Source organism: Oncorhynchus mykiss, chromosome 22, assembly GCF_057628025.1.
Source record: "Oncorhynchus mykiss isolate SJ-2025 chromosome 22, ASM5762802v1, whole genome shotgun sequence".
Lineage (NCBI taxonomy): Eukaryota > Metazoa > Chordata > Actinopteri > Salmoniformes > Salmonidae > Oncorhynchus > Oncorhynchus mykiss.
In genome coordinates, this window is record NC_143043.1 from 41,629,122 (window position 1) to 41,657,071 (window position 27,950).

Below are 27,950 nucleotides of genomic sequence, written 5' to 3' on the forward strand. Positions count from 1 at the left end.
CAGGTAGGCCAGTTGAGAACAAGTTCTCATTTACAACTGCGACCTGGCCAAGATAAAGCAAAGCAGTGCGACAAAAACAACAACACAGCGTTACACATGGAATAAGCAAACAAACAGTCAATAACACAATAGAAAAATCTATGTACAGTGTGTGCAAATGTAGATAGAATATAGCAACACCCCAAAAGGCTTTAGATGTGCCAAGTGAACCTGCAACCACAACACTTCAATAACACTTGACTTAAGATCTTCTCTAAGCATTACAGGGATATGGCTCTGAGTATATACAGCAACACCTCCCCCATAAGCATTTCTGTCTCTTCTATAAATGTTACATCCTTGTATTGCTACTGGCGTATCATCAAATTAATTATCTAAGTGAGTCTCAGAAATGGCTAATATATGAATGTTTTCTGATGTTAGCCAGTTATTGATTTCATGAACCTTATTTCTAAGGCTCCATATATTAATATGGGCTGTTTTCAGCCCTTTCCTGGGTAGCTTATCAGAGACATAATACTGAAAAGAGCAAATAAAGCAAGATAATTTTTTTTACATTCAACAGTCCATTAATCAATTGGTGTGTGTGTGATGCGGGGATGAAGCTATGCACCCATAGGCTTGGGTGCACCCATAGGCTCTCTCATCCCTTCCAGGCTTCTGGGAGGGAGGGTGGACAATGAGCCTGTCATAGCGGATGTAAGCAATGTCCCCACGCTCTCTGGCAGCTTTCATGGCTAGGATCAGTTCTTTCCTCTTCTGGCGCACAGCTTCAGGATAGTCCTCGTTGAGGAAGATATACGTTCCTCTCAAGATCTTGGAACGTATATAGCACATTGACTCTGTACCGGTACCACCTGTAAATAGCCTCATTGATGTTATTTTATTGTTGCTCTTTAATTATTTTTTATTAGATTTTTTTATCATATTGTTTTAAACTTCAGTTTATTTTAATAAATACTTTCTTAACACGTATTTTTCTTCAAACTGCATCGTTTGTTAAGGGCTTGTAAGTAAGCATTTCACTGTTGTATTCGGCGCATATGCCAAATAACATTTGATTTGATGTTGCTCAACACCCCTCCTGAAAAAATTACATGAAGTCACGCTTGAGGTACAGTATGGAATGCATAGTTCAAATGTGTCTACCATATCTTTAGTATAGCCTACAATATGAAGATTCCCTCTACATGTCAAGGAGGGGGAAGCAGCAGCTACTTAGAAAATAAAATCCTGCACATGCGCAGAAATCTCCGTATCAACAGCCACGGCAAGTCAGGTTCCAGAAAAATCCGGAACAAATCGTGATTAATCACTGCCATTGATTGTCCCACTAGGAAAGCTCATATTTCTATGTAATTGTACTATTCATGGGTTGTTGTTTTTCTACCTTGTATCTATTCTTTATATCTCTTTTCATTTAACATGTGGAGAGCTGACATTCTATCAGACTAGGACAATAACATAATATAATCAATGTGTTCTCCTCTATCCTCACAGTTGATAAAACACTATGAAATACGCACTGACCCTACCGGAGCCACAGTCAAGCCAATCACAAAAACCCTTCTGGTCCCTGCTACCCCAGTCAACCTGCAGTTTATTGATAGGACAGTCTAGCAGCAGGAGGAACCAATGGCAGTAGAAGGAGTTTCCTTATGAACCACATTAGTATTCACACGGTGTACATCTTTCTGTCACCAAGCACTACTTTACGGATGGTGTACTTTACCTCACTTAACTTTCCCATACCTTAAAAGACAGCGATGAACATTAAGCTAGCCTGCTAGCCCGAGGATAGTACCTTTCAGACGGGGCTAGTAGAAAATGTGCCTGTCTAACCCGACGGCTAGTGAAATCTGGCCTTTTTCAAGTATCGCATGGCACATATTTTGGACCTGGGCTAGTAAATATTGTGGTCTACTAGTCAGGCTGGCCACTGCCCAAAATCCTTAAGTTCCATCCCTGTCATTAACAAGTGATCCACAAATGTGTAACATCATGACCACAACACAGCGAGACCTCAGTGAGACCCTGTTGCTGACCATTTGATGTCATTAGTTTAACATGTATTTGTGTAAATAGGTTTATTTTAACTGCTCCAGTTGAGGCTATTTACTCTTTGTCACTAACAAACGCAGTGTCATTTTATTTTATTTCTTTAAGTTATGTGATTTTAACATGCATTTTATGTTAAAATGACTATGCACATACTATTATAGATGATAATTACCTAAAAATATATGTTGTTAATGTTATAAATTCAGTATTGAAAACCAACAGGATTTTCTCCACCAACCATGGCAACTTTAATTATTCAAGCAGTGGATAAAAGTCTTAGGCATACCGAACAGTATTTGATCACAAAATATATTCAGTAAAAGTCTGGTTATTCAAGTTTTCATAGTATAGTTTGATATGACTCCTCCCCATCCCTAGATAATCATTCTTTCTGGCATGATTTGGAGTTAATTGTGACATAAAATGCCCTTTCCAAGTCAGTATTGTGGATTCAGAGAGGTCATTTAAAGTCATTAGATAATAAGTGTGATAATAAGGAATATCACTATCAGATCTGTTTCCCACTTGGCACAGACGTCAATTCAACATCTATTCCGCGTTGGTTCAACGCCATTTCATTTAAAGGACGTGGAAACAGTGTTGATTCAACCAGTGTGTACCCAGTGGGCTGCGTCTTTTAGTTACAGTGGTGGAAAAATTACCCAATTGTCATACTTGAGTAAAAGTAAAGATACCTTAATAAATAAAAAATGACTCAAGTAAAAGTGAAAATCACCCAGTAAAATACTACTTGAGTAAAAGTCTAAAATGGTTTTAAATATACTTAAGTATCAAAAGTAAATGTAATTGCTAAAATATACTTAAGTATCAAAAGTAAGTAAAAGTAAAAGTACAAATCATTTCAAATTTCTTATATTAAGCAAACCAAATGGCACCATTTTCTTGTTTTTTTATTTATTTACAGAAAGCCAAGGCACACTTCAACACTCTGACATCATTTACAACCGAAGCATATGTGTTTATTGAGTCTGCCAGATCAGAGGCAGTAGGGATGACCAGGGATGTTCTCTTGATAAGCATGTGAATTGTACCCTTTTCCTGTCCTGCTAAGCATTCAAAATGTAACGAGTACTTTTCGGTGTCAGGGAAAATGTATGGATTAGAAAGTACATTATTTTATTTCGGAATGAAGTAAAGTAAAAGTTGTCAAAAATATAAATAGTTAAGTACAGATACCCCAATAAACTACTTAAGTAGTACTTTTGTCACGCCCTGACCATAGTTTACTTTGTATTTTCTATGTTTTGATTGGTCAGGGTGTGATCTGGGTGGGCATTCTATGTTGGATGTCTTGTTTGTCTATTTCTATGTCTGGCCTGATATGGTTCTCAATCAGAGGCAGGTGTTAGTCATTGTCTCTGATTGGGAACCATATTTAGGTAGCCTGGGTTTCACTGTGTGTTTGTGGGTGATTGTTCCTGTCTATGTGTTTTTCACCAGATAGGCTGTTTTAGGTTTTCGTTACGTTCATCACGTTCTTTATTTTGTAGTGTTTGCATTGATTTGTGTTTTACGTTTGTTCATTAAAACATGGATCGCAATCTACACGCTGCATTTTGGTCCGACTCTCCTTCTCATAAAGAAAACCGTTACAACTTTAAAGTATTTTTAATTAAGTACTTTACACACCTGAATAATATAGATGCAGTCATTCAGTTGGCACAAAACTATGTTCAGATAACAACCAATGTTTGAAACTGATAATAACCCCTTTGGAAGTGGTTCCATATTGAACTCGCAGGCCAGATTTTTTTTCATATTACAGGTTTAACTTGGCCTATATGTGCAACTGTGCTAAATGGTTCATATGGTCAGAATTTAATAGGAGTATTTAATTACGTTTTTAAGTGGCATAGTGCCATAGTGAATTAGATTCATAGTTTAACTCACATGTTAGTATGAGTCATGTATTACTCTAGAAAACACATACAGCTTTTAGTGACTCTCAATCTCTCTCTCTCTCTCTCTCTCTCTCTCTCTCTCTCTCTCTCTCTCTCATTAACTATTTCATTCAGAACACACATTCCACAACAACCCAGATGAATTATGTAGTCCGTGTCTCTACTGCCTGTGGTGCCCATGCATAGGAGATGGGCTCTGGCGCCAGGGTGGAACTCCACAACACATAAAAGAATAATGTGCACATGCTAAACATTCATTTATTTACAATAGGAGACTATTGACCATGACAAATACAACCCATTGGCATGGCAGGGGTTTAGTTGGGAAATAGTTGTATGCTAATATTACTGTATAGACTACTGAGTTTTACAATGCATTGGGATTTTTAGTGGGCTCATTGTCTCCCAGATGTTGGAAATCGGGAAATGAAAGAAGAAATGAATGATAACTTTTTTTGTAGGAATAGTTGTTTTTGAGTCACTTCAACAACAGTACAATCAGTGAGAAACAATGCACTTTTTGAACAACCCCAGAAATGCATAACTTGTCCCAATTATAAGTACCAGAAAGCATGGAAATTGTCCACTTCATAAAGTACTCTACTCTGCATCAGCAAACACGTACAGTTATGATCACTTCAGGCTAATTTCAACAGTCACTCCACGCCCAGGCTTACGGGTTAAAAAACCCAAACAATAACTCTATTGTGAATCCAAAGAGTCTGGTTCACAGGCGGGTTCCCATACTCAACTTCTCTCTGTAAAGTAAGATCCACTATTCAATTGACTTCGTGACAGGATCAGATCTGCACTGAAAAGTCCTTGAAGATTAAGTAAAAAATTCATGGATCTGGAGTGGAATATTAACTAACGGGTTAAACATATGTTATAAGAAAGCTGCGTTTCCATTGCTGCGCTCACAGTCACAGACAGACAAGAGAGGGACGGACTTGGACGCACGTCAAGAAGTTCACCGACCGATGCGACGCTAGTGCCAAAAACACTTCAGAAAATACACGAGAAATGGGGAAACGAAAGGGTAATGCGTGCATAGACTTTTGGAAAAATACAGTTTTCTGAATATGTTTTTTATTGGATGCATGGGCGGTGGATTATTGAAGGAAAGCGTTTAATGCACAAACGTTATCAATAGTTGTGACAATTGACACAAATTACGCGTTTGATAGCACTGTCTGCAACTTTCAGACTGTCGTGATAATGATGTATGCATTCAATGTTTTCACAGGATGGATCTAGGCAAATTGCTAACATATGTGCTCGGTTTCTAGAAATGCTGAAATACTGTATGTGTAGTGGTTGACATTTTGCCTTCAGTAACCACGTTTCCATCCACCGTTTTTATGCAAGTAAAGTGATACCATAATGACAGCTGTGATGGAAACATTAAGTTTCTGAACAATTTTATGAATGCCGACAGATGATTAGTTCATTCTACATGGTGGGATCTTTTGTGTTGGTGAAATGTATTATGCGAGACATGGCGGTGGAAACTTTTTGTTAAAATATTGATATAATAACCGTCATATCGAAGTAAATTTGAAGTCACTCGATGATATGGGTGTGTGGTCCTCCCACTACAACTCGGGAAGCGTTGTCTACAGATAATAAATACACGATGATGAATTTCACAGGGTGGTGAAAGTGCACGGTGATGTTCCTTTTTCAATAATAATAGAGGGTATTTTTATTCGGTACATACAAACTTAAACGAACAAGTACATTTTGTGTGCACTATGTCATCACTCACTTATTTTTATCCACCGGTATGTTTGGTCGAAACACACCACTAGTGGGAAAATGCACTTTTTCTTTATGAGGATTCTAGAATATTTGGATGAAAATCTGTCCATTTTTCTATTTGAAGTGTTCTACTCCGCTAGCTAGCACCTTGCCTAAACATGTGTGCGTTTCTTTCGCCTCCAGATTAGCCAATTGGAATCGAAATCTAGCTAGAGTTAGATTTTTACTGTAGAAAGTTCGGAAGATGTTTTCCATCACACCTGTCAATAGGCTTCTCAGACACCATCACTATTGTAAGGAAACAGATGCAACACGCACATTTTACTGAGTGTTTGTATTTGCCTATTTTCTAATTTGGCTATCTCAAAAAACACAGTTTATTAGCATCAACCACTGTTTTCTCTTAGACCATAGCCTAATAATAATGAATAGTCCGTCATTAATTATTATTTTATTATTAATAGTCAGTCATGGAAGAGAGTAATAATGACCATTTCCAAATTTACTTGTATTTGTCCCTCCGTGAATACTGCAATACGGGTTTGATTGCATAGTGCTCAAGTGAAAGTCTTACTCAGTCCATAGACCAGCATTGGATAATGTAGATGCAGTATGTCATGTCATGTCCTAGCCAGCCCTACAAATAGTACACCAAATTCATGATATTAATAATACACTTAATATTTGGATATTGTCTTCATAGCGTAAATACATTTTAAAAAATCTAATCACATTTTATTGGTCACATGCACAGAATACAATAGGTGTAGACTTGTAACATTAAATGCTTATGAATGTTCATTTTGAATATCATGAATTTGGAGTACTATTTATAGGGCTAGTCATGTCCATGCATCTTGTGCATACAATACCTCTAAAATTATGTTATTTTGTGATTACCTGGCAGAGCTCAAATTGGAAATTCATGAACGTGGAAAGACAAGCAAATCACAGGTAATATTTTATATTTCTTCCTGTTTTATTGCACAATATATTCATGGTCATGTATTTGCGGTCGAATTGAACAGGTAAAACAATGGATATTGACTCGAAAATACTTGGCAAGATTTCTGGGTTTTCCTTAGTTGATCATTTCAACTTTAATTTCTTCTTCAGACCTATTATTAACGTCTCTTTTCTTTGGACCACGATTAATGTCAAATTACCTGTCAGTTGCTCTTTAGTCTAATCTGTAATGTGCTGGTGTGATTAATGAATGACTCTTAAATCCTAAATGGCATCCTATTCCCTATTTAGTGTACTATTTTAGACCAGAGCTCTATGGGCCCAGGTCAAAAGTACTACCCTATGTAGTGAATAGTTTGCCATTTGGGATGGAGACGTACTGACTCTTGCTCAGTAGTAAAGCATTTTGGACAATAGCATCAATTCCTTGCTTAACTGACATGTTAGTATGAGTCATGTATTACTCTAGAAAACACAGAGAGCTTTTAATGACTCTCTCTCTCTCCCTCTCTCTCCCTCTCTCTCTCTCTCTCTCTCTCTCTCTCTCTCTCTCTCTCTCTCTCTCTCTCTCTCCCTCTCCCTCTCTCTCTGTCTCTCTCTCTCTCTCTCTCCCTCTCTCTCCCTCTCTCTCTGTCTCTCTCTCTCTCTCTCTCTCTTTCCCTCTCTCTCTCTCTCTTTTTCCCTCTCTCTCTCTCTCTCTCTCTCTCTCTCTCTCTCTCTCTCTCTTTCCCTCTCTCTCTCTCTCACTCTCTCTCTATCTCTCTCTCTCTCTGTCTTTGTCTTTCGTTCTCCCCCTCTCTCTCTCTCTCTCTCTTTCCCTCTCTCTCTCTCTCTCTCTCTCTCTCTCTCTCTCTCTCTCTCTCTCTGTCTTTGTCTTTCGTTCTCCCTCTCTCTCTCTCTCTCTCTCTCTCTCTTTCCCTCTCTCTCTCTCTCTCTCTCTCTCTGTCTTTGTCTTTCCTTCTCCCTCTCTCTCTCTCTCTCTCTCTCTCTCTCTCTCTCTCTGTCTTTGTCTTTCGTTCTCCCTCTCTCTCTCTCTCTATTTGTCTTTGTCTTTCACTCTCTCTTTTCATATTTCTTTCTTTCTTCTCCTCAGAAACTATGTGGAACCAACTACCCTGTCTGCATCTCCTTCATTGTGGTGAATGAGTTCTGTGAACGCTTCTCCTACTATGGCATGAAAGGTAGGTAACCTATAATTAAGAATGGTTCTCCTAACTACTCCTAATTAGAAATAGGACAGAACTCCGGTAAATAACTTAAATTGACATTGTTTTATTGCCGCACAAACGTTTGGGTATGAGCCCTTCTTCAGCGTGTCCTTGCAATGGCAACCAATATCACAACACCACACAGGTTCTATATGATACACTCACAATCAGTATTGGCCCAATCAAGAGATCCCAGCAGAGGAAGCTGTGAATTATGGTGCATTGTGGAGAAATGTTGTGTGCGGGTAATGAGTCGCTGGCTCATTAACATATTTTGAGACGTGCCTTGTAAGTGGCTATATTTGTTGCACCCGTGAGTGAGAATGCTCTACCAATTGAACTGATATGTAGTAGTAGTGCCCTAACAATTTAATGTGTATAGGCGACAGAGCAGAGTAGTTCAAGAATTAACACTGTTTTGGTGTCAATATGGGTCCACAGACACAACAGTCTCCGTGTTCATTTAGTTTGTCTTTACGCTGGTGAATTTGCTGTGTAGTGTAGAGCAGGTGAGCTGGTTCTACTCTTTTTGCCTGTTTTGTGGTGGAAAACGGAGTGGGTCGAGCATAACACGTCAACCGTGTTACCCATAGATAGACAGGCTAAAAAGTTTTTTAGCAATTGTATATTTTTTTGGTGAAGCTTTCATTAAATGTACCCCTCCCGATTGCACAACCAGGTTCCACTCCCCCTGTCACAAGGGGCTTTATCTCTGATTTAAGATGGAAACATCACATGATCTAGACTCCCTGTCTGACCTCTACTTCCTCTACTTCCTCTACTTCCCGAAACACACTTCTTGAAAAATAAAATCTGTTACTGCCAAACTCTATTCAACTCTACTCAATTTATTGATAACACATTCTCTTTTACACTAAAGACCTGACCAAGAGGGAGCAATGATATACTGTATTTTTCTCTGATCCCTGGTGATCCTTATCTATTTCTCCTTACTTCCCGGCTGTGCTTGCGTGAAGCGGTGCTGACGCTGTACTTCATCAATTACCTGCATTGGAACCAGAACCTGTCCACAGCAGTGTACCATGCCTTCTCCAGCCTCTGTTACTTCACCCCTATTCTGGGGGCCCTCATTGCTGACTCCTGGCTGGGCAAGTTCAAGTGAGTTAGATGGAGAAGTCAATGCCTCCAATCCCTCAGTGGGAAATATATGAGGACGGTGTCATTTTAGATTGGAGGATGGGCTGCATTCCATTCCAGCCATAACAATGAGCCTGTCCTCAGATTTCTCCCTCCACCAGCCTCCACTGTTGTTGTTCCGATGTTGAATCTTGTCTTAGTTGACGAGAAGCTGAAGTAACTGTGAAAGTCACTACTGTGTCATGTCATCCACAGGACCATTGTTTACCTCTCTGTTTTCTATGTGCTCGGTCATGTCGTCAAGTCGGTTGGGGCCATACCGAGTGTGGGGGACTCGACCATACACATGTGAGTAGTCTGACAAGTCGGTTGGGGCCATACCGAGTGTGGGGGACTCGACCATACACATGTGAGTAGTCTGACAAGTCGGTTGGGGCCATACCGAGTGTGGGGGACTCGACCATACACATGTGAGTAGTCTGACAAGTCGGTTGGGGCCATACCGAGTGTGGGGGACTCGACCATACACATGTGAGTAGTCTGACAAGTCGGTTGGGGCCATACCGAGTGTGGGGGACTCGACCATACACATGTGAGTAGTCTGACAAATTGATTGATACAGTTGAAGTCGGAAGTTTACATACACTTAGGTTGGAGTCATTAAAACTTGTTTTTCAACCACTCCACAAATTTCTTGTTAACAAACTATAGTTTTGGCAAGTCGGTTAGGACATCTACTTTGTGCATGACACAGGTAATTTTCCAACAATTGTTTACAGCTAGATTATTTAACTTATAATTCACCGTATCACAATTCCAGTGGGTCAGAAGTTTACATACACTAAATTGACTGTGCCTTTAAACATGGCTTTAGAAGCTTCTGATAGGCTAATTGACATAATTTGAGTCAATTGGAGGTGTACCTGTGGATGTATTTCAAGGCCTACCTTCAAACTCAGTGCCTCTTTGCTTGACATGGGAAAATCAAAAGTAATCAGCCAAGACCTCATAAAAGAATTGTAGACCTTCACAAGTCTGGTACATCCTTGGGAGCAATTTCCAAATGCCTGAAGGTACCATGTTGATCTGTACAAACAATAGTACGCAAGTATAAACACCATGGGACCACGCAGTCGTCATACCGCTCAGGAAGGAGACGCGTTCTGTCTCCTAGAGATGAACGTACTTTGGTTTGAAAAGTGCAAATCAATCCCAGAACAACAGCAAAGAACTTTGTGAAGTGGCTGGTTGAAACAGGTACAAAAGTATCTATATCCACAGTAAATCGAGTCCTCTATCAGCATAACCTGAAAGGCCGCTCAGCAAGGAAGAAGCCACTGCTTCAAAACCACCATTCAGAAAGCCAGACTATGGTTTGCAACTGCACATGGGGACAAAGATTGTACTTTTTGGAGAAATGTCCTCTGGTCTGATGAAACAAAAATTTAACTGTTTGGCCATAATGACCATCATTATGTTTGGAGGAAAAAGCCTGCAAGCCGAAGAACACCATCCCAACCGTGAAGCACGGGGGTGGCAGCATCATATTGTGGGGGTGCTTTGCTGCAGGAGCAACTGGAGCACTATGGCGTCATGAGGAAGTAAAATTATGTGGATATATTGAAGCAACATCTCAAGACATCAGTCAGGAAGTTCAAGCTTGTTCGCAAATGGGTCTTCCAAATGGACAATGACCCCACTTATACTTCCAAAGTTTTGGCAAAATGGCTTAAGGACAACAAAGTCAAGGTATTGGAGTGGCCATCACAAAGCCCTGACCTCAATCCTATAGAACATTTGTGGGCAGAACTGAAAAAGCATGCGTGAGCAAGGAGGCCTACAAACCTGACTCAGTTACACCAGCTCTGTCAGGAGGAATGGGCCAAGATTCACTCAACTTATTGTGGGGAGCTTATGGAAGGCTACCCGAAACGTGTGACCCAAGTTAAATAATTGAAAGGCTACTCTACCAAATACTAATTGAGTGTATGTAAACTTCTGACCCACTGGGAATGTGATGAATGAAATAAAAGCTGAAATAAGTAATTCTCTCTACTATTATTCTGACATTTCACATTCTTAAAATAAAGTGGTGATCCTAACTGACCGAAGACAGGGAATCTTTACTAGGATTAAATGTCAGGAATTGTGAAAAACTGAGTTTTAAATGTATTTGGCTAAAGTGTAGGATGGAGACTTACTGACTCTTGCTCAGTATTAAAGCATTATGAACAGCAACATCAATTCATTGTTTAACTGACTCGTTAAAATGAGTCATGTATTACTCTAGAAAACACATACAGCTTTTAATGATTTTTAATGATTGTGAAAAACTGAGTTTTTATGTATTTGGCTAAGGTGTATGTAAACTTCTGACTTCAATGTGCATCTGAGATAGGAATGTTGATAAACCTTAAACTCAACAATGTTCTCTCTCTCTCTCTCTCTCTCTCTCTCTCTCTCTCTCTCTCTCTCTCAGAGCATTGTCTATGGTGGGGCTGATCCTTATAGCCTTTGGTACAGGAGGCATCAAACCCTGTGTAGCAGCGTTCGGAGGTGATCAGTTTGATGAAGAACATGTAAGAGATTCTATCAGTCTAGTCTAAAATACACACTAATAATACTCTTACTGCAACATATGAGGAAGTTCTCAATCTAATACCTGTTATTACTGAAGTATGTAGGCTTAGCTACGGAAGAATGGGATAGCAATTATGCTACAAATTGAAGAAAAAAACTATTTTGACCTGAAAAAGTATCAAATGAATTTCTGATATTAAACAGTGTTCACCATCATTGGGTTTTCTCCCTTGTCACCTCAGACGAACGAAAGGAGGAAATTCTTCTCAATTTTCTATATGTCCATCAACGCTGGGAGTGTCTTATCGACAGTCATCACTCCAATACTGCGAGGTTCGTGTCCACATTAACCTTTACCCTTATCTCAAAGGTGAAAGGCATCGAGGGCTCAGGCCTCTCAGGTGAAAGGCATTGAGGGCTCAGGCCTCTCAGGTGAAAGGCATTGAGGGCTCAGGCCTCTCAGCTGAAAGGCATTGAGGGCTCAGGCCTCTCAGGTGAAAGGCATTGAGGGCTCAGGCCTCTCAGGTGAAAGGCATTGAGGGCTCAGGCCTCTCAGGTGAAAGGCATTGAGGGCTCAGGCCTCTCAGGTGAAAGGCATTGAGGGCTCAGGCCTCTCAGGTGAAAGGCATTGAGGGCTCAGGCCTCTCAGCTGAAAGGCATTGAGGGCTCAGGCCTCTCAGGTGAAAGGCATTGAGGGCTCAGGCCTCTCAGGTGAAAGGCATTGAGGGCTCAGGCCTCTGCCTTTGCTCATGGCTGCTGCTGTGTGTTCCTGCACTTACAGGAAATGTGCAGTGTTTTGGCGGTGACTGCTACGCTCTTGCTTTCGGAGTACCAGCCATTTTGATGGTCATTGCTCTAGGTGAGTGTGCTCTCTTCTTCACACCTTATCTAATCAAGCTAGTCTGGGTTTCTGTTGCATACTTGGAGTAGAATATACCCAGTGGGTAAACCTGGTTGAAATGACGTTATTAAATGACCAGATTACAACCTTGCCGGCTGGGGGTACAGTATGTATTGAATACATTCAGCACAGACCTGGTTGTGCAGCAGGCTTGTATACACGAGCTACTGCACTATTCATATAGCCAAGCTACCATTATGGGTCACACCAGGGGGGATGTGGCCCCTCGAGTTGGAAAGCAGGATTTTGTTTTTATGGCACATGCTTTAGTGAGGTAGAGGCAGTGAACACTAAATCCCATATGGATCGAGAGGAATGGGATTCAGAGGCAGTCATCAGAAAGATCCTAGTGGACCACAGAGGTGTGTAAACATGGCTCCTCGCCAGTCAAAACAACCCAGAACTGTGTTACACACACACATACATACATACACTGCTCAAAAAAATAAAGGGATCACTTAAACAACACAATGTAACTCCAAGTCAATCACACTTCTGTGAAATCAAACTGTCCACTTAGGAAGCAACACTGATTGACAATACATTTCACATGCTGTTGTGCAAATGGAATAGACAACAGATGGAAATTATAGGCAATTAGCAAGACACCCCCAATAAAGGAGTGGTTCTGCAGGTGATGACCACTTCTCAGTTCCTATGCTTCCTGGCTGATGTTTTGGTCACTTTTGAATGCTGGCGGTGCTTTCACTCTAGTGGTAGCATGAGACGGAGTCTACAACCCACACAAGTGGCTCAAGTAGTGCAGCTCATCCAGGATGGAACATCAATGCGAGCTGTGGCAAGAAGGTTTGCTGTGTCTGTCAGCGTAGTGTCCAGAGCATGGAGGCGCTACCAGGAGACAGGCCAGTACATCAGGAGACGTGGAGGAGGCCGTAGGAGGGCAACAACCCAGCAGCAGGACCGCTACCTCTGCCTTTGTGCAAGGAGGAGCAGGAGGAGCACTGCCAGAGCCCTGCAAAATGACTTCCAGCATGTGTCTGCTCAAACGGTTAGAAACAGACTCCATGAGGGTGGTATTAGGGCCCGACGTCCACAGGTGGGGGTTGTGCTGACAGCCCAACACCATGCAGGACGTTTGGCATTTGCCAGAGAACACCAAGATTGGCAAATTCGCCACTGGCGCCCTGTGCTCTTCACAGATGAAAGCAGGTTCACACTGAGCACATGTGACAGTCTGGAGACGCCGTGGAGAACGTTCTGCTGCCTGCAACATCCTCCAGCATGACCGGTTTGGCGGTGGGTCAGTCATGGTGTGGGGTGGCATTTCTTTGGGGGGCCGCACAGCCCTCCATGTGCTCGCCAGAGGTAGCCTGACTGCCATTAGGTACCGAGATGAGATCCTCAGACCCCTTGTGAGACCATATGCTGGTGTGGTTGACCCTGGGTTCCTCCTAATGCAAGACAATGCAAGATCAATGCTAGACCTCATGTGGCTGGAGTGTGTCAGCAGTTCCTGCAAGAGGAAGGCATTGATGCTATGGACTGGCCCGCCCGTTCCCCAGACCTGAATCCAATTGAGCACATCTGGGACATCATGTCTCGCTCCATGCTTTAGTCCAGGTCTGGGAGGAGATCCCTCAGGAGACCATCTGCCACCTCATCAGGAGCATGCCCAGGCGTGGTAGGGAGGTCATAGAGGCACGTGGAGGTCACACACACTACTGAGCCTCATTTTGACTTGTTTTAAGGACATTACATCAAAGTTGGATCAGCCTGTAGTGTGGTTTTCCACTTTAATTTTGAGTGTGACTCCAAATCCAGACCTCCATGGGTTGATAAATTTGATTTCCATTGATAATTTTTGTGTGATTTTGTTGTCAGCACATTCAACTATGTAAAGAAAAAAGTATTTAATAAGAATATTTAATTCATTCAGATCTAGGATGTGTTATTTTAGTGTTCCCTTTATTTTTTTGAGTAGTGTATATACACACACACACACACACACACACACACACACACACACACACACACACGGCTGGTATTGGCTATTTGCAAGTCTTTTTCAACATATGAAAATATAGTTTGAAGGTATTTTGGCTAGTTGGTTTTAGCTCCTGGGTTGAAAAAATGGCACACACCCAGATAACACACATTATCAACATGTTAGACAAGAAGTTTACTCTAACAGGGAGTGTGTTTCATCTTTACCTTTAGCCCTTCATAGATGACCAGGGATAGAAATGCCAAAAAACCACTCTAGGAACTCCTAGAATTCAGTTTTACAGGAACTTCTAGAATTCAGTTTTACAGGAACTCCTAGAATTCAGTTTTACAGGAACTTCTAGAATTCAGTTTTACAGGAACTCCTAGAATTCAGTTTTACAGGAACTCCTAGAATCTACAGTTTTACAGGAACTCCTAGAATTCAGTTTTACAGGAACTCCTAGAATTCAGTTTTACAGGAACTCCTAGAATTCCGTTTTACAGGAACTCCTAGAATCTACAGTTTTACAGGAACTCCTAGAATTCAGTTTTACAGGAACTCCTAGAATTCAGTTTTACAGGAACTTCTAGAATTCAGTTTTACAGGAACTCCTAGAATTCAGTTTTACAGGAACTTCTAGAATTCAGTTTTACAGGAACTCCTAGAATTCCGTTTTACAGGAACTCCTAGAATCTACAGTTTTACAGGAACTCCTAGAATTCAGTTTTACAGGAACTCCTAGAATTCAGTTTTACAGGAACTCCTAGAATCTACAGTTTTACAGGAACTCCTAGAATTCAGTTTTACATGTCAAAAGGATTTCAACGAGGGAACTCATTTCCCCTTGGATCTGACAGAAAGACAGTATTGATGGTATTTTGTTTTGCGGTCAGGCAATGCTCTTTGGAGGATTTTTTTTATTGCGATAGTACATTTACAATCAGTAAATTCTACTCAACATCTACTCAAATGTGTCTATGTCTTTGTAGTCGTGTTCATCTCTGGAAGTGGGATGTATAAGAAGAGTCCACCTGAGGGGAACGTCTTATTGGATGTGTGTCGGTGCCTGGGGGTAAGTCATTCACCTCTCTCAACAGTCACACATTTCCATAGAAAGATGAGTCTCTTGTGGCAGATTGTTAACATTGCTGGCTAGTACACTCAAGATCTGTCTCTGGATTCTGAGATAATGGAAAGATAAACAACTGAAAAATACTACCCCTGGGCTTACTACTGGTCCATGACTGCTCCTGTTCGCTCCATCCTACAGTTGGCCATCAAGAACCGGTGGATGAGTTCTAAGTATGACTCTAAGAGGAAACACTGGCTGGACTGGGCAGAGGAGAAGTATCCGGTATGATTATCAAGAATGAAATAACTCCAGTGAGGACTATAATCACTTCATGGAGCCTGTAACTGTCCCATTAACAATGTTTCAGATTATAATATGATAATATAATATAAAGATGAGGAACATTTATGGCGATCTGGCTTACAGGTAAATTCTAAGGAAAAGGTATATGTGTATTTATGAAGAAGTTTCTGGTGAAATGGACCCATACTGTATGTCCTCCTACTGTATGTGCTTCTCTACAGAAACGTCTGATCCATGAGATTAAGATGGTCCTGAGGGTTCTGGTGCTCTTCATCCCTCTGCCCATGTTCTGGGCTCTGTTTGACCAGCAGGTAAGGATCCAATGCTTACCCTAACCCAAACCAGCTTGGACCTTCCTAAATAGAACAGTAACCACCACCCTAGCTGTTAAAAAGCCTCTAAACAGGATCTTTCATGGTTCCCAAACCCAGGATTCAGGCCAATACAGTAGATACGGACCAAGTAAAGACAAAACGGTTTGGAATGACATCATTTCAACCAGATTACAACTCTTTACTTTATTTAAATGATATTATTCCAACAAGCTTTGCCCTCTGGGACCCCAAGTTCTGCTTGCCTCACTGCTTGATCTTGAGGCATTGTTCTGTTGTCTCCTCTCATCTCCTCTCTCCTCCTCTCCTCTGGTCAACGACCAAACCTCACCACAATAACAACTGATTAAGAAAAAGTGCAAACCCCAAAACCCCATCTATCCAACCTTCTCTAACCCAGAGTCCCTGGGCACATTCCTCTGATAAAACACTGTGATTAAATCTAACAAGAAGAACAAAAACCTCCATCTTAGTTTTAATGAAGGGAATCTATATTGTTTATAGGCAATAACATTTGGTTTGGCTTTGCATTAGGCATGTTAGAAGCCAAGGACATGTTGGATTGATGAGGTCTGATTATACCATTGAAGTGAATGGTGTTGGCGAAGCAGCTATTCAGTGCTATAGAATACAGGGAATGGGCCAGTGATAACATGATAACATTTAGCCTTCTTTGTTATATGGTACTATAGGGATCCCGCTGGACTCTCCAGGCCACCCGGATGAACATGGCCTTTGTAAGTTCTTTGTCTTTCTTTCAATGTACAGGACTTTACAACAGTGGTAGGAGTCTCGTAGTGAATGGCCTTCGTAAGTTCCTTTCCTTTCCTAGCTTTTGTAACGGTGTAACAATGTGCTCTACAACTGTGGTAAAACCCAAGTGTACAACATTTATGATTTCATAGTATTTTGCATTGTTTTACTATCGTTGACTGTAATCTGAAATAGTAATCTTGTTTGGAATCTGTCTCTATGTTACAGGGATCAGCATTCGTTCTGAAGCCGGATCAAATGCAGGTTCCTGGAGCTTCTTACTCTCTTCCTAGTATTCTATAGTGCATTACTGCTGGTGATGTCTATATTTATATATTCTCTCCTGAACCCAAACCCTTTTATAATGGACATTATCACCATAATGCTATCTCGCTATTGACAAAATAAATTGAGCAAGAATATTTACTAGTGTCTTTTCTAAGTTTGCTTCAGCAACCAATATGATTTGATGGTATTTTTTGTTGTGATTTTATATTGAGTCATCAGAAGCTTCCCTGTGTTTTGTTCTTCCTTGTTCTTTCAGATGCTAAACGCGCTGCTCATCCTCATGTTTGTGCCTATCTTTGACGTGGTTGTCTACCCACTCATAGGCCTGTGCAGGATCAATCTCACGTGAGTGGACCATGGCTGTGTCTGAAAACGTTACTATGCAGCTGTCAAATCCTTGCTTCCTCTGTCCTTATTTCCTCACTCTGTCTCAAAGCTCATTGGACGAGGATACCGTAGGGAGCTTGGACCTCGGCTCTTGGATCCTCACTTCCAATGAGCTTCAAGAGGAATTGTGGAAACAAGGACGGAGGAAGAAAGGGTTTGACGGCTGGACACTACAGTCTTCAACAGTAGTTGAAGGCTGTTTGGGGCGGCAGGTAGCCTAGTGGTTAGAGTGTTGGGCCAGTAACCTAAAAGGTTGCTGGATCAAATCCCTGAGCTGACAAGGTAAAAATCTGACGTTCTGCCCCTGAACAAGGCAGTTAACCCACTGTTCCCCGGTAGGTCATTATTGTAAATAAGAATGTGCTCAGATTTTCAAAATATGCTTCTCAACCATAGGAAAACAATCATTTGTGTAACAGTAGCTAGCTAGCGTAGAATTTAGCGTTAGCATTAGCGTTAGCATCCAGCAGGCAACATTTCAACAAAAACAAGAAAAGCCTTCAAATAAAATAATTTACCTTTGAAGAACTTCGGATGTTTTCAATGAGGAGACTCTCAGTTAGATAGCAAATGCTCAGTTTTTCCAAAGGGGCGCTATTTCATTATTGGATAAAAAACGTTCCAGTTTTAAGCGCAATATTTTGTCACGAAAAGATGCTCGACTATGCATATTATTGACAGTTTTGGAAAGAAAACACTCTGAAGTTTCAGAATCTGCAAAGATATTGTCTGTGAGTGCTCCAGAACTCATTCTACAGGCGAAACCAAGATGAAACGTCAAACAGGAAATGAGCAGAATTTCTGAAGCTCTGTTTTCTAATGTCTCCTTATATGGCTGTGAATGCGACAGGAATAAGCTTAGACCTTCTGCCGTTTCCCCAAGATGTCGGCAGCATTGTGACGTATTTGTAGGCATATCATTGGAAGATTGACCATAAGAGACTACATTTTCCAAGTGTCCTCCTGGTGCCCTGCGTCGAAATTGGTGCGTAAAAGCCAGGTGCAATTATTTTTCCATTTGATAGAGAGGAGAAACCAGGCTTCCACGAACGATATATCATCGAAGAGATATGTGAAAAACACCTTGAGGATTGATTCTAAACAACGTTTGCCATGTTTTCAGTCGATATTATGGAGTTAATTTGGAAAAAAGTTCGCGTTTTGAGGACTGAATTTTTGTTTTTTTTTGGTAGCCAAATGTGATGTACAAAACGGAGCTATTTCTAATACACAAATCATCTTTTTGGAAAAACTGAGCATTTGCTATCTAACTGAGAGTCTCCTCATTGAAAACATCCGAAGTTCTTCAAAGGTAAATTATTTTATTTGAAGGCTTTTCTTGTTTTTGTTGAAATGTTGCCTGCTGGATGCTAACGCTAATGCTAACGCTAAATGCTACGCTAGCTAGCTACTGTTACACAAATTATTGTTTTCCTATGGTTGAGGAGCATATTTTGAAAATCTGAGATGACAGTGTTGTTTACAAAAGGCTAAGCTTGAGAGATGGCATATTTATTTCATTTCATTTGCGATTTTCATGAATAGTTAACGTTGCGTTATGGTAATGAGCTTGAGTCTGTATTCACGATCCCGGATCCGGGATGGGGAGATCAGAGAGGAGACAGAATGCCTGATACGGCTCCATCTCCCCTTTAGAGACAGAATGCCTTATACGTCTCCATCTCCCCTTTAGAGACAGAATGCCTGATACGGCTCCATCTCCGCTTTAGAGACAGAATGCCTGATACGTCTCCATCTCCCCTTTAGAGACAGAATGCCTGATACGTCTCCATCTCCGCTTTAGAGACAGAATGCCTGACACCGTCTCCATCTCCCCTTTAGAGACAGAATGCCTGATACGTCTCCATCTCCCCTTTAGAGACAGAATGCCTGATACGTCTCCATCTCCGCTTTAGAGACAGAATGCCTGACACCGTCTCCATCTCCGCTTTAGAGACAGAATGCCTGATACGTCTCCATCTCCCCTTTAGAGACAGAATGCCTGATACGTCTCCATCTCCCCTTTAGAGACAGAATGCCTGATACGCCTCCATCTCCCTTTTAGAGACAGAATGCCTGACACCGTCTCCATCTCCCCTTTAGAGACAGAATGCCTGATACGTCTCCATCTCCCCTTTAGAGACAGAATGCCTGACACCGTCTCCATCTCCCCTATAGAGACAGAATGCCTGATACGGCTCCATCTCCCCTTTAGAGACAGAATGCCTGATACGTCTCCATCTCCCCTTTAGAGACAGAATGCCTGACACCGTCTCCATCTCCCCTTTAGAGACAGAATGCCTGACACCGTCTCCATCTCCCCTTTAGAGACAGAATGCCTGATACGTCTCCATCTCCCCTTTAGAGACAGAATGCCTGATACGTCTCCATCTCCGCTTTAGAGACAGAATGCCTGATACGTCTCCATCTCCCCTTTAGAGACAGAATGCCTGATACGTCTCCATCTCCCCTTTAGAGACAGAATGCCTGATACGGCTCCATCTCCGCTTTAGAGACAGAATGCCTGACACCGTCTCCATCTCCCCTTTAGAGACAGAATGCCTGATACGTCTCCATCTCCCCTTTAGAGACAGAATGCCTGATACGTCTCCATCTCCGGTTTAGAGACAGAATGCCTGATACGTCTCCATCTCCGCTTTAGAGACAGAATGCCTGATACGTCTCCATCTCCCCTTTAGAGACAGAATGCCTGATACGGCTCCATCTCCCCTTTAGAGACAGAATGCCTGATACGTCTCCATCTCCGCTTTAGAGACAGAATGCCTGATACGTCTCCATCTCCCCTTTAGAGACAGAATGCCTGATACGTCTCCATCTCCCCTTTAGAGACAGAATGCCTGATACGGCTCCATCTCCCCTTTAGAGACAGAATGCCTGATACGTCTCCATCTCCCCTTTAGAGACAGAATGCCTGATATGTCTCCATCTCCCCTTTTGAGACAGAATGCCTGATACGTCTCCATCTCCCCTTTAGAGACAGAATGCCTGATACGTCTCCATCTCCCCTTTAGAGACAGAATGCCTGATACGGCTCCATCTCCCCTTTAGAGACAGAATGCCTGACACCGTCTCCATCTCCCCTTTAGAGACAGAATGCCTGACACCGTCTCCATCTCCCCTTTAGAGACAGAATGCCTGATACGTCTCCATCTCCCCTTTAGAGACAGAATGCCTGATACGTCTCCATCTCCCCTTTAGAGACAGAATGCCTGATACGTCTCCATCTCCCCTTTAGAGACAGAATGCCTGATACGTCTCCATCTCCGGTTTAGAGACAGAATGCCTGATACGGCTCCATCTCCCCTTTAGAGACAGAATGCCTGATACGTCTCCATCTCCGCTTTAGAGACAGAATGCCTGATACGTCTCCATCTCCCCTTTAGAGACAGAATGCCTGATACGTCTCCATCTCCCCTTAGGCCGCTGAAGAAGATGGCTGTTGGTATGATCTTTGCAGCGCTGGCCTTCGGTGCTGCCACCTTGGTGGAGGTCAACGTCATGGTAAGACACAGCATCTCTGGCAGAGGAGGCTGGTGGTAGGAGCTATAGGCATATTGTAATGGCTGGAATGGAATAAATGGAACCGTATCCAACAAATGGAAACCACGTTAGACTCTGTTACATTCATTCCATTCCAGTCATTACAATGAGCCCATCCTACTATAGCTCCTCCCACCAGCCTCCACTGATCTTTGGGGGACTTCCGTAAGTGACACTCCAGGTCATCTTTTTTTGCAGTTGCGCTGCATAGATGGTCTGATCTCACAATGCCTGGAGAAGTGTTTAGTGTAGCAGGAACAACATTAATATGTTGCAACTGTAAAAAAAAATCTACCTGGATTGCCACCTTTGTAACAGACCTGTCCTCTGATGTCCCCTCTCTCTCTATTCCTCTGCTAGAAAACAGTGGTGGAGCCTGCACCTCGTGGACAGTGTCTGCTACAGGTCTACAACCTGGCTGACAGTGACGTCAAACTAAGCATCCCTGGGAGTAACCTATTCTCACAACCCATCAAATCCTATGAGGTAAACTGGGCTGGGGAGTTTTACCCTAGTTTTACTCTGCTACGCTAATAATGCTGTGACTAATAATCAACCTTGACCTGATAGAAAGCAGACCTACCAGATAGGATTGCCATGAGAAATGGCTGTAGACTCCGTAGACGCTCCATAGTCTGACTCCATAGGAATCTACAGCTACATCTCACGGCAACAGATGTGCGTTCTGAGGTCAACAGGTCCATTGTTCTACAGCTATTACAGCCAGACCTGGGTTCAAATACTATTTGAAATCTTTCAAAAACTTTGTGTTTGCTTTAGCCTGCCTGGAGTTTGCCGTTGTGCGACTGTTATATTGGTTCCATTGTGCCAGGAAAGCTCGATCAGGCCCAGTTGGAGTATTTGAAATAATTATAGTAATATTTCAACGCAGGTCTGATTAGAGCTGAACATTAATCATGGCAATACATGTAATACACATGCCTCTATGTCTATCAGGATCCTCAAGCATATCAGCATCTTGAACTGGGGGGACACAACAAGACCATCACTGTGGGGATCAATCACAATGGACACTTTCATGAGTGTAGAGAGACTTTCACAGAGCAGAAAGCCTACAGTCTCGTCCTGCACAGCAAAACCTCGGGAATAGTGTGTCAACTAGTGAGTCTGAAGTTCACCCTATAATCTTACAGTCACTACAGAAATCATTTCTGTGTTTGCAATCTGTTTCTGTTTTCATTTTTTTTTTATAATATAGGCGACAGACAACATACTTAAAAGTGAAAAAATGGAAGCATACCTGAGGTATGTGTTTATGTTTGAATTGAAATAGGAGACGGAATAATGCTCCATTGGAAAGACTGACTTCCTTTAGTTCAGTGAATACGCTGCAAAGATTCAAGTATTGCTCTAACAGGTTCATAAACACGCGGAGTGAGGCTGTGAACGTAACGATGGCTGGTGTGGACTTTTACATACCCGCTGACTATGGCATATCTCCCAATAAGAGTGTGGAAAGAAAGGAGTAAGTGGCCATATTTCTGTTCCATTGCAGTTCATCTTAAAACAGTGTAAAGTGTCCCTTCCTAGGCCACTGACAAAGCATTCAATAATTGATATTCCTAATTTTCTAACATTGAACATCTGACTAATGTAGTAATAAATTTGAAATAGATACAGTCCACAGGAGGCTGGTGGCACCTTAATTGGAGAGGACGGGCTCGAGGTAATGGCTGGAGCAGAATAAGTGGAATGGTATCAAATACTTCAAGCACGTGGTTTCCATGTGGTTGATACCATTCCATATGCTCCATTCCAATACATTATTATGAGCCGTCCTCCCCTCAGCAGCCTCCACTGATACAGTCAGTGCTAGATCATATCTCAGTATCCACAGATCTCTTTTACCTCTGCCCTCTCTAAATCCTTCACCTATGCCATCTCTCACAGGTATACAAGCGTGAGGTGTACATCAGGCTCACAGGATTTCTCCATCAACCTGGGCCTGCTCGACTCTGGAGCTTCATACACAGTCATCCTCAAAGGGGTGAGTCAGCCCACTGCTTATACATGAGATCACAAAATACCATCTTGTAGGTACTATTAAGTGCTGCCTGCTATGGCCTGAAACCACATTGGCAGTATAAATACATGGACTAGCACAGTACTAGCTACTTCTAGTACTAGCTACCTAGTAAGTTACACTTACTAAAGATATGTGATCCCTGCGGGAATTGAACCCACGACCTTGGCATTGCTCACATCGTCAGTGCCTGCTCTGGTAGACAGTACTCGTAACTTCCTTTACTTTTTTCCAGGGCTCTGGAGACATCATTCCCCAGAAGATGGAGGATGTGAAGGTTATTATTTCTCTTTTTTTCTCTCTGCATTGTTGGGAAGGGCCTGTAAGTAAGCATTTTACAGTTAGTCTACATCTGTTTACGAAACATGTGATTCAATTATTTTTGATTTGATTTGTGAAGGCCAACAATGTTCACATAGCCTGGCAGATCCCCCAGTATGCCCTGATGACAGCAGGAGAAGTCATGTTCTCCATCCCAGGCATCGAGTTCTCCTATTCACAGGTCAGTAGGTATCCAGTGATTGTTGATTGAGTATTGGTTGAGTATTGACTTACTTAGGCACCTCTGTAGATCTGAAAGAATTGGTGTCCAGTATGTTGAACACTTAGTTTATACCAACCAGAAACCTTTCAGATCTACTAGAAGTGGCTAGGGGGTATAGACAGCTACGGGTTGATTACTAGGAATTCAGCCTCTACAAGGAGATCATGTTTGAGTGAAGAACATGTGATATGCTTTTCCCTGCCAATGATAAACAATATCTAGGTCTATGTTCAATACAGGCCCCAGCCAACATGAAGTCACTGCTGCAGGCCGGCTGGCTGCTGACTGTAGCCTTTGGCAATGTCATTGTGCTAATCGTAGCAGAGGGGGCAGGTCTGGATCAGGTAAGTCCCAGTGGTAGAAGACGGTTTTGTTTTTCCTGTGCCTTTTGGGAAGCCTTGTCAGTGCGCCATTGAACCCATAGACCTCATAAAACCATTAAAAAGAGTCAAACAGAGCAGTGTCTGCAGTAGTCCACTAGAGGGAAACCAATCACAACAATAAGAATGGCTTGTTCCCTTTCTCTCTCCAGCTTGAGTAGCGAGTACACCAGGATAATAAATATGGCTATCAAATAACAACCATAGTCCCCAGTGTTAAATGTGTTTAACATTGATTCTGACATTCCCAGTGGATGGAATTCCTGCTGTTCGCTGGCCTCCTGGTGGCAGTCTGCATCATCTTCTCCATCATGGCTTACTTCTACACCTACGTAGACCCAGGCGAGCTAGACAAGCTGTTCCCAGACAAGACAGTCAATGAGGATGAAGATGACCTGAAGAAGGACCAGACAGACGACACTATGTACTTGAACTCAATAGAGAAGAGCACCAATATGTAGTCTGGTGACTGAATTCAGAGTGTTTCCCTCTCAGGAGATTTGTAAGCCCCCAGTGTGGAATCTTTTTTGTTTTATACATTTGTAAATCGAAGCAAAGTATTAAGATATGGTGATTGAGTGTATTTTACTTGCTGAACCTTACTGAATGTTGTTAGTTATTGTCACACCCTGTCTGTGTGATCTTACAGTATGGACTAACCACAGTCAGCACTCCAACTGAGACACTTCTCAAAATCTGGAGGTCAAACCAGGACCGGTGGTAACAAAACACATTGTTCAAACGCTGTATTTTATTTTTGTGAATTTCTAAAATGTTACTGAACATAGTAGAATGATCTGAAGTCCCCTGTTTACAATGATGTTCAAAGATGAAAACAACAGACTCTTGTAGTTGATAAACAAAACAATTACAGAACATTGTGAAAAGGGTCCTTCTTTAGCAGGCATGAAACTTAAGGATTTTGGTTACTAGTAGAGCAATTTTTAACTAGTTGAACCATTTTTACTAGTGGCCTAGATTCATTTCCATCCCTGCTCTTTAGACTGTCTACCTGAGAGAAATACTGGAGTAGACTTAACTCCAGTAATACCTGACTAAAAGAGCCTCATTCAAATGACAAAACTATGAGTCAAGGAAAAATGTCTAGTGTGTCCTAATCATTTGATAGATTGACCTTCATAAAACGTTCCACTCCTGGGAACCATTTTACTCGAATTTTACTCTTGTGGTACGTAAATAAAAATGTGTAAATTTCTCTGAATGTGATATCATTTTGTTTCTAAAATCTTGCTACTCTTACGGTTTTGCAGGACTACCTCATTGTTGGTGGCGCTACATGTTTCTAGTCTTTATTCATTCAGAGCTTTGGTTTCCTTCCCTTGTCACAGACCCAGGACTATAGAGAGACAGAAAAATAACACATCACTTCCTGGTAACTGGGACATATCATCACTCCTTAGACAGCATTCATTAATCACAATACCATAACAGGCTGCCTTTCTAACATCTTCACCCCAACTGACACCCTATTCCCTATATAGTCCTTCCACTTCAGACCGGAGCCCTTGGACGCAAACAGAATGTACCAGCTGGGGAATGGAAGGCAGAGCACTGGTCTAAAGAGGAAGAGTAGCCCCTGGAAGCTCCAGGTTGGCAGCAGCTCAAAGGGGATCCCAATAAAATACCAAAAAACACTAAAAAGGAGTGCACTAAATATAGAATAAGGTGCCATTTGGGACTTAAACATAACCTACCAGCTGGGGAATAGAAGGCAGAAAATGTAGCCGACATCTGAGAAATACTAGCTATCACTGTTATTATTACAAGGATTATACAAGGTTTAATTTTAAGTGCTATTTTGGAGCGCTATTTGCTCGGCATAGGTAGAAAATACATGTCTAATATCACAAGACTACAAACATGGTAAGAATGGAAGAAATGCTCTTGACTTGGATTTGACCTCATGGAGTCGCCAAGACTATAACATACTACAGTAAACCATATACACTGAGTGTATAAAACATCAGGAACACCATCGTAATATTGAGTTGCAACCTCTTTTGCCCTTAGCACAGACTCAATTCGTCAGGGCATGGACTCTACAAGGTGTCCAAAACATTCCACAGGGATGCTGGCTCATGTTGACTCCAATGCTTCCCACAGTTGTGTCAAGTTGGCTGGATGTCCTTTGGGTGGTTGGACCATTCTTGATGCAAACGGGAAACTGTTCAGCGTTAACTCAGCAGCATTGCAGTTCTTGATACAAACCAGTGTCAAGAACAGGTTTGTGTCAAGTGGCTTGAACAGGTGACATCAATAAGGGATCATAGCTTTCACATGGATTCACCTGGTCAGTCTATGTCATGGAAAGAGCAGGTGTTCATAATGTGTTGTATACTCAGTGTAGATGGGGTAGAAAAAGAAGGAGCAGAAGGGTAAGAAAATATAGAAAAGTGTGAAACGTCTTTCCGTTCTCCCTTCTCTGACACTTTGGAATAACTATCAGCCAGGCAGGATTTCCCATGTGGGCACTGCCGAGCATGGCAGAGCACTGTTAACTCCACAGAGGCTTGCGTCCCAAATGGCCCCCTATTCCCTATATAGTGCACTACTTTTGACCAGGACCGTTCTACTCTCGCCTAATCTTCAAGCCGTTCTGGTCAATAGTAGTGCACTATATAGGAAACAAGGTGCCATTTGGGACGTAGCCAGAGACTCCCAGCAGCATTAGGGGAAATAAGAGCCAGTGTCAGAGGTATTAATACCATGATATATTCCACCTTCACTACCTCAGCTGTTAAAGTCAACTGAACCCAGTTAAACTCTATAGACTTACTGATGATGACTCCTTTCCACATTTTTAACAATCGAGGGAAGTTACGTACAATCTACTTGTTAGGCTCTGTTTCAATATCCATACTAGCTTAGCACTTAGAATGAAGCAATGGATTTTGGGATTCAATTTCAGTAGCATACTAGTATGAATGTTGGAATGTAGATTATGAAGCTATGGTGTTGTGGCTGTCCCTGACTGGACTCTCTCCATCAGTAGCTCAGAGACTCTAGCAATGACCTCAGGGTGAACCAGGCACTGCAGTAGGTCGTTGGTGGTGATGGAGACGGAGCAGTGTGCTCTGTCACCCTTGCCCTGGTCTCTGTCCCCAGGTGGTGGCCTTCCTCCATCTCTGCACCCTGGCCGTGGTAACACTAGGGGGTCTGAGGCTGAACCGGAGCTGGACATGCCTTCCCCTCCATGCTGGTGCTGGGCTCTACTTCCACTGACAGGTCTGGGAGGGGTGTTTTGGGTTATGCTGCTAGACCTGATTATGTCACAGTCTCTGGATGGTGACGGTCTGTCTTGGTTTTTGGGGTTCTGCTCTGGAGTTTCCTGGTTGGTGATCTGGTTCCAGGCCACAGGGATGAGGTGAGGGCCAAAGGGCATGGTGGATGGTGTGGAAGAGGAGGAAAGGCACTCTGCTGGTGGTGATGAAGAGTTGGTGTTCTTAGCTTGGCCCCTGGAGTCACGTTTTGCCCTTGGACATGCTGGGGTGTCCTGGGTCTGTTTGTCACGGTGACTTGTTATCCCTCTCTTCTCCATGCAGGCCCCCACAGCCAGGTTCAGGTACTGCATGTTCTCGTCATGTCCCACCAACCCCTCCTTTGGAAAAATACAAAAGTTGAAACTATAAACCCAACCGTTATGAAACGAACCAATGTTTCGTCATTCTCCGCTTTACTCAGGGACTATGGTCAGTACTGTGTGTTTACAGGGACTATGGTCAGTACTGTGTGTTTACAGGGACTATGTCTCTTAACTTTGGGGAGGCAGGTAGCCTAGTGGTTAGAGTGTTGGGCCAGTAACCGAAAGGTTGCTGGATCG

The 27,950-nt window shown here is 42.2% G+C and overlaps 2 protein-coding genes across 13 annotated transcripts in view; one reads left to right on the forward strand and one right to left on the reverse strand.

The window, feature by feature from the left end:
- Positions 1-4,674: 4,674 nt before the first annotated feature.
- Positions 4,675-25,325, forward strand: LOC110501803 (solute carrier family 15 member 2). 3 transcript variants are annotated; one of them, XM_036959204.2, is made up of 24 exons: positions 4,675-5,022; positions 6,652-6,698; positions 7,804-7,891; positions 8,896-9,037; positions 9,272-9,364; positions 11,496-11,595; positions 11,839-11,929; positions 12,378-12,455; positions 15,435-15,517; positions 15,716-15,799; positions 16,042-16,131; positions 16,845-16,889; positions 17,134-17,169; positions 17,450-17,538; positions 21,021-21,102; positions 21,502-21,627; positions 22,099-22,263; positions 22,361-22,407; positions 22,520-22,627; positions 23,053-23,149; positions 23,421-23,462; positions 23,586-23,687; positions 23,969-24,073; positions 24,361-25,325. In XM_036959204.2, exons 1-24 carry the CDS (start codon positions 5,007-5,009, stop codon positions 24,568-24,570), a joined length of 2,166 nt encoding a protein of 721 aa, XP_036815099.2. In that variant the 5' UTR covers positions 4,675-5,006; the 3' UTR covers positions 24,571-25,325. The 3 variants fall into 3 exon arrangements, 2 of the variants coding, with proteins under 2 accessions (XP_036815099.2, XP_090072207.1); XR_016490631.1 differs by lacking the exon at positions 22,361-22,407 and having other exon boundaries at positions 22,436-22,627; XM_090216081.1 differs by lacking the exons at positions 4,675-5,022; positions 6,652-6,698; positions 7,804-7,891; positions 8,896-9,037; positions 9,272-9,364 and adding an exon at positions 9,562-9,608.
- Positions 24,843-27,950, reverse strand: part of hspbap1 (HSPB1 associated protein 1) — a 34,708-nt gene continuing 31,600 nt past the window's right edge. For 5 of the 10 annotated variants that reach the window (XM_036959209.2, XM_090216082.1, XM_090216083.1 and 2 more), the window contains one exon: positions 24,843-27,725. In XM_036959209.2, the coding sequence (XP_036815104.2) occupies positions 27,078-27,725 (648 nt within the window). In that variant the 3' untranslated portion in view covers positions 24,843-27,077. Of the gene's footprint in view, positions 27,729-27,950 lie in introns of all 10 variants that reach the window. The other 5 variants (XM_036959208.2, XM_036959211.2, XM_036959210.2 and 2 more) reach the window with 1 other exon arrangement.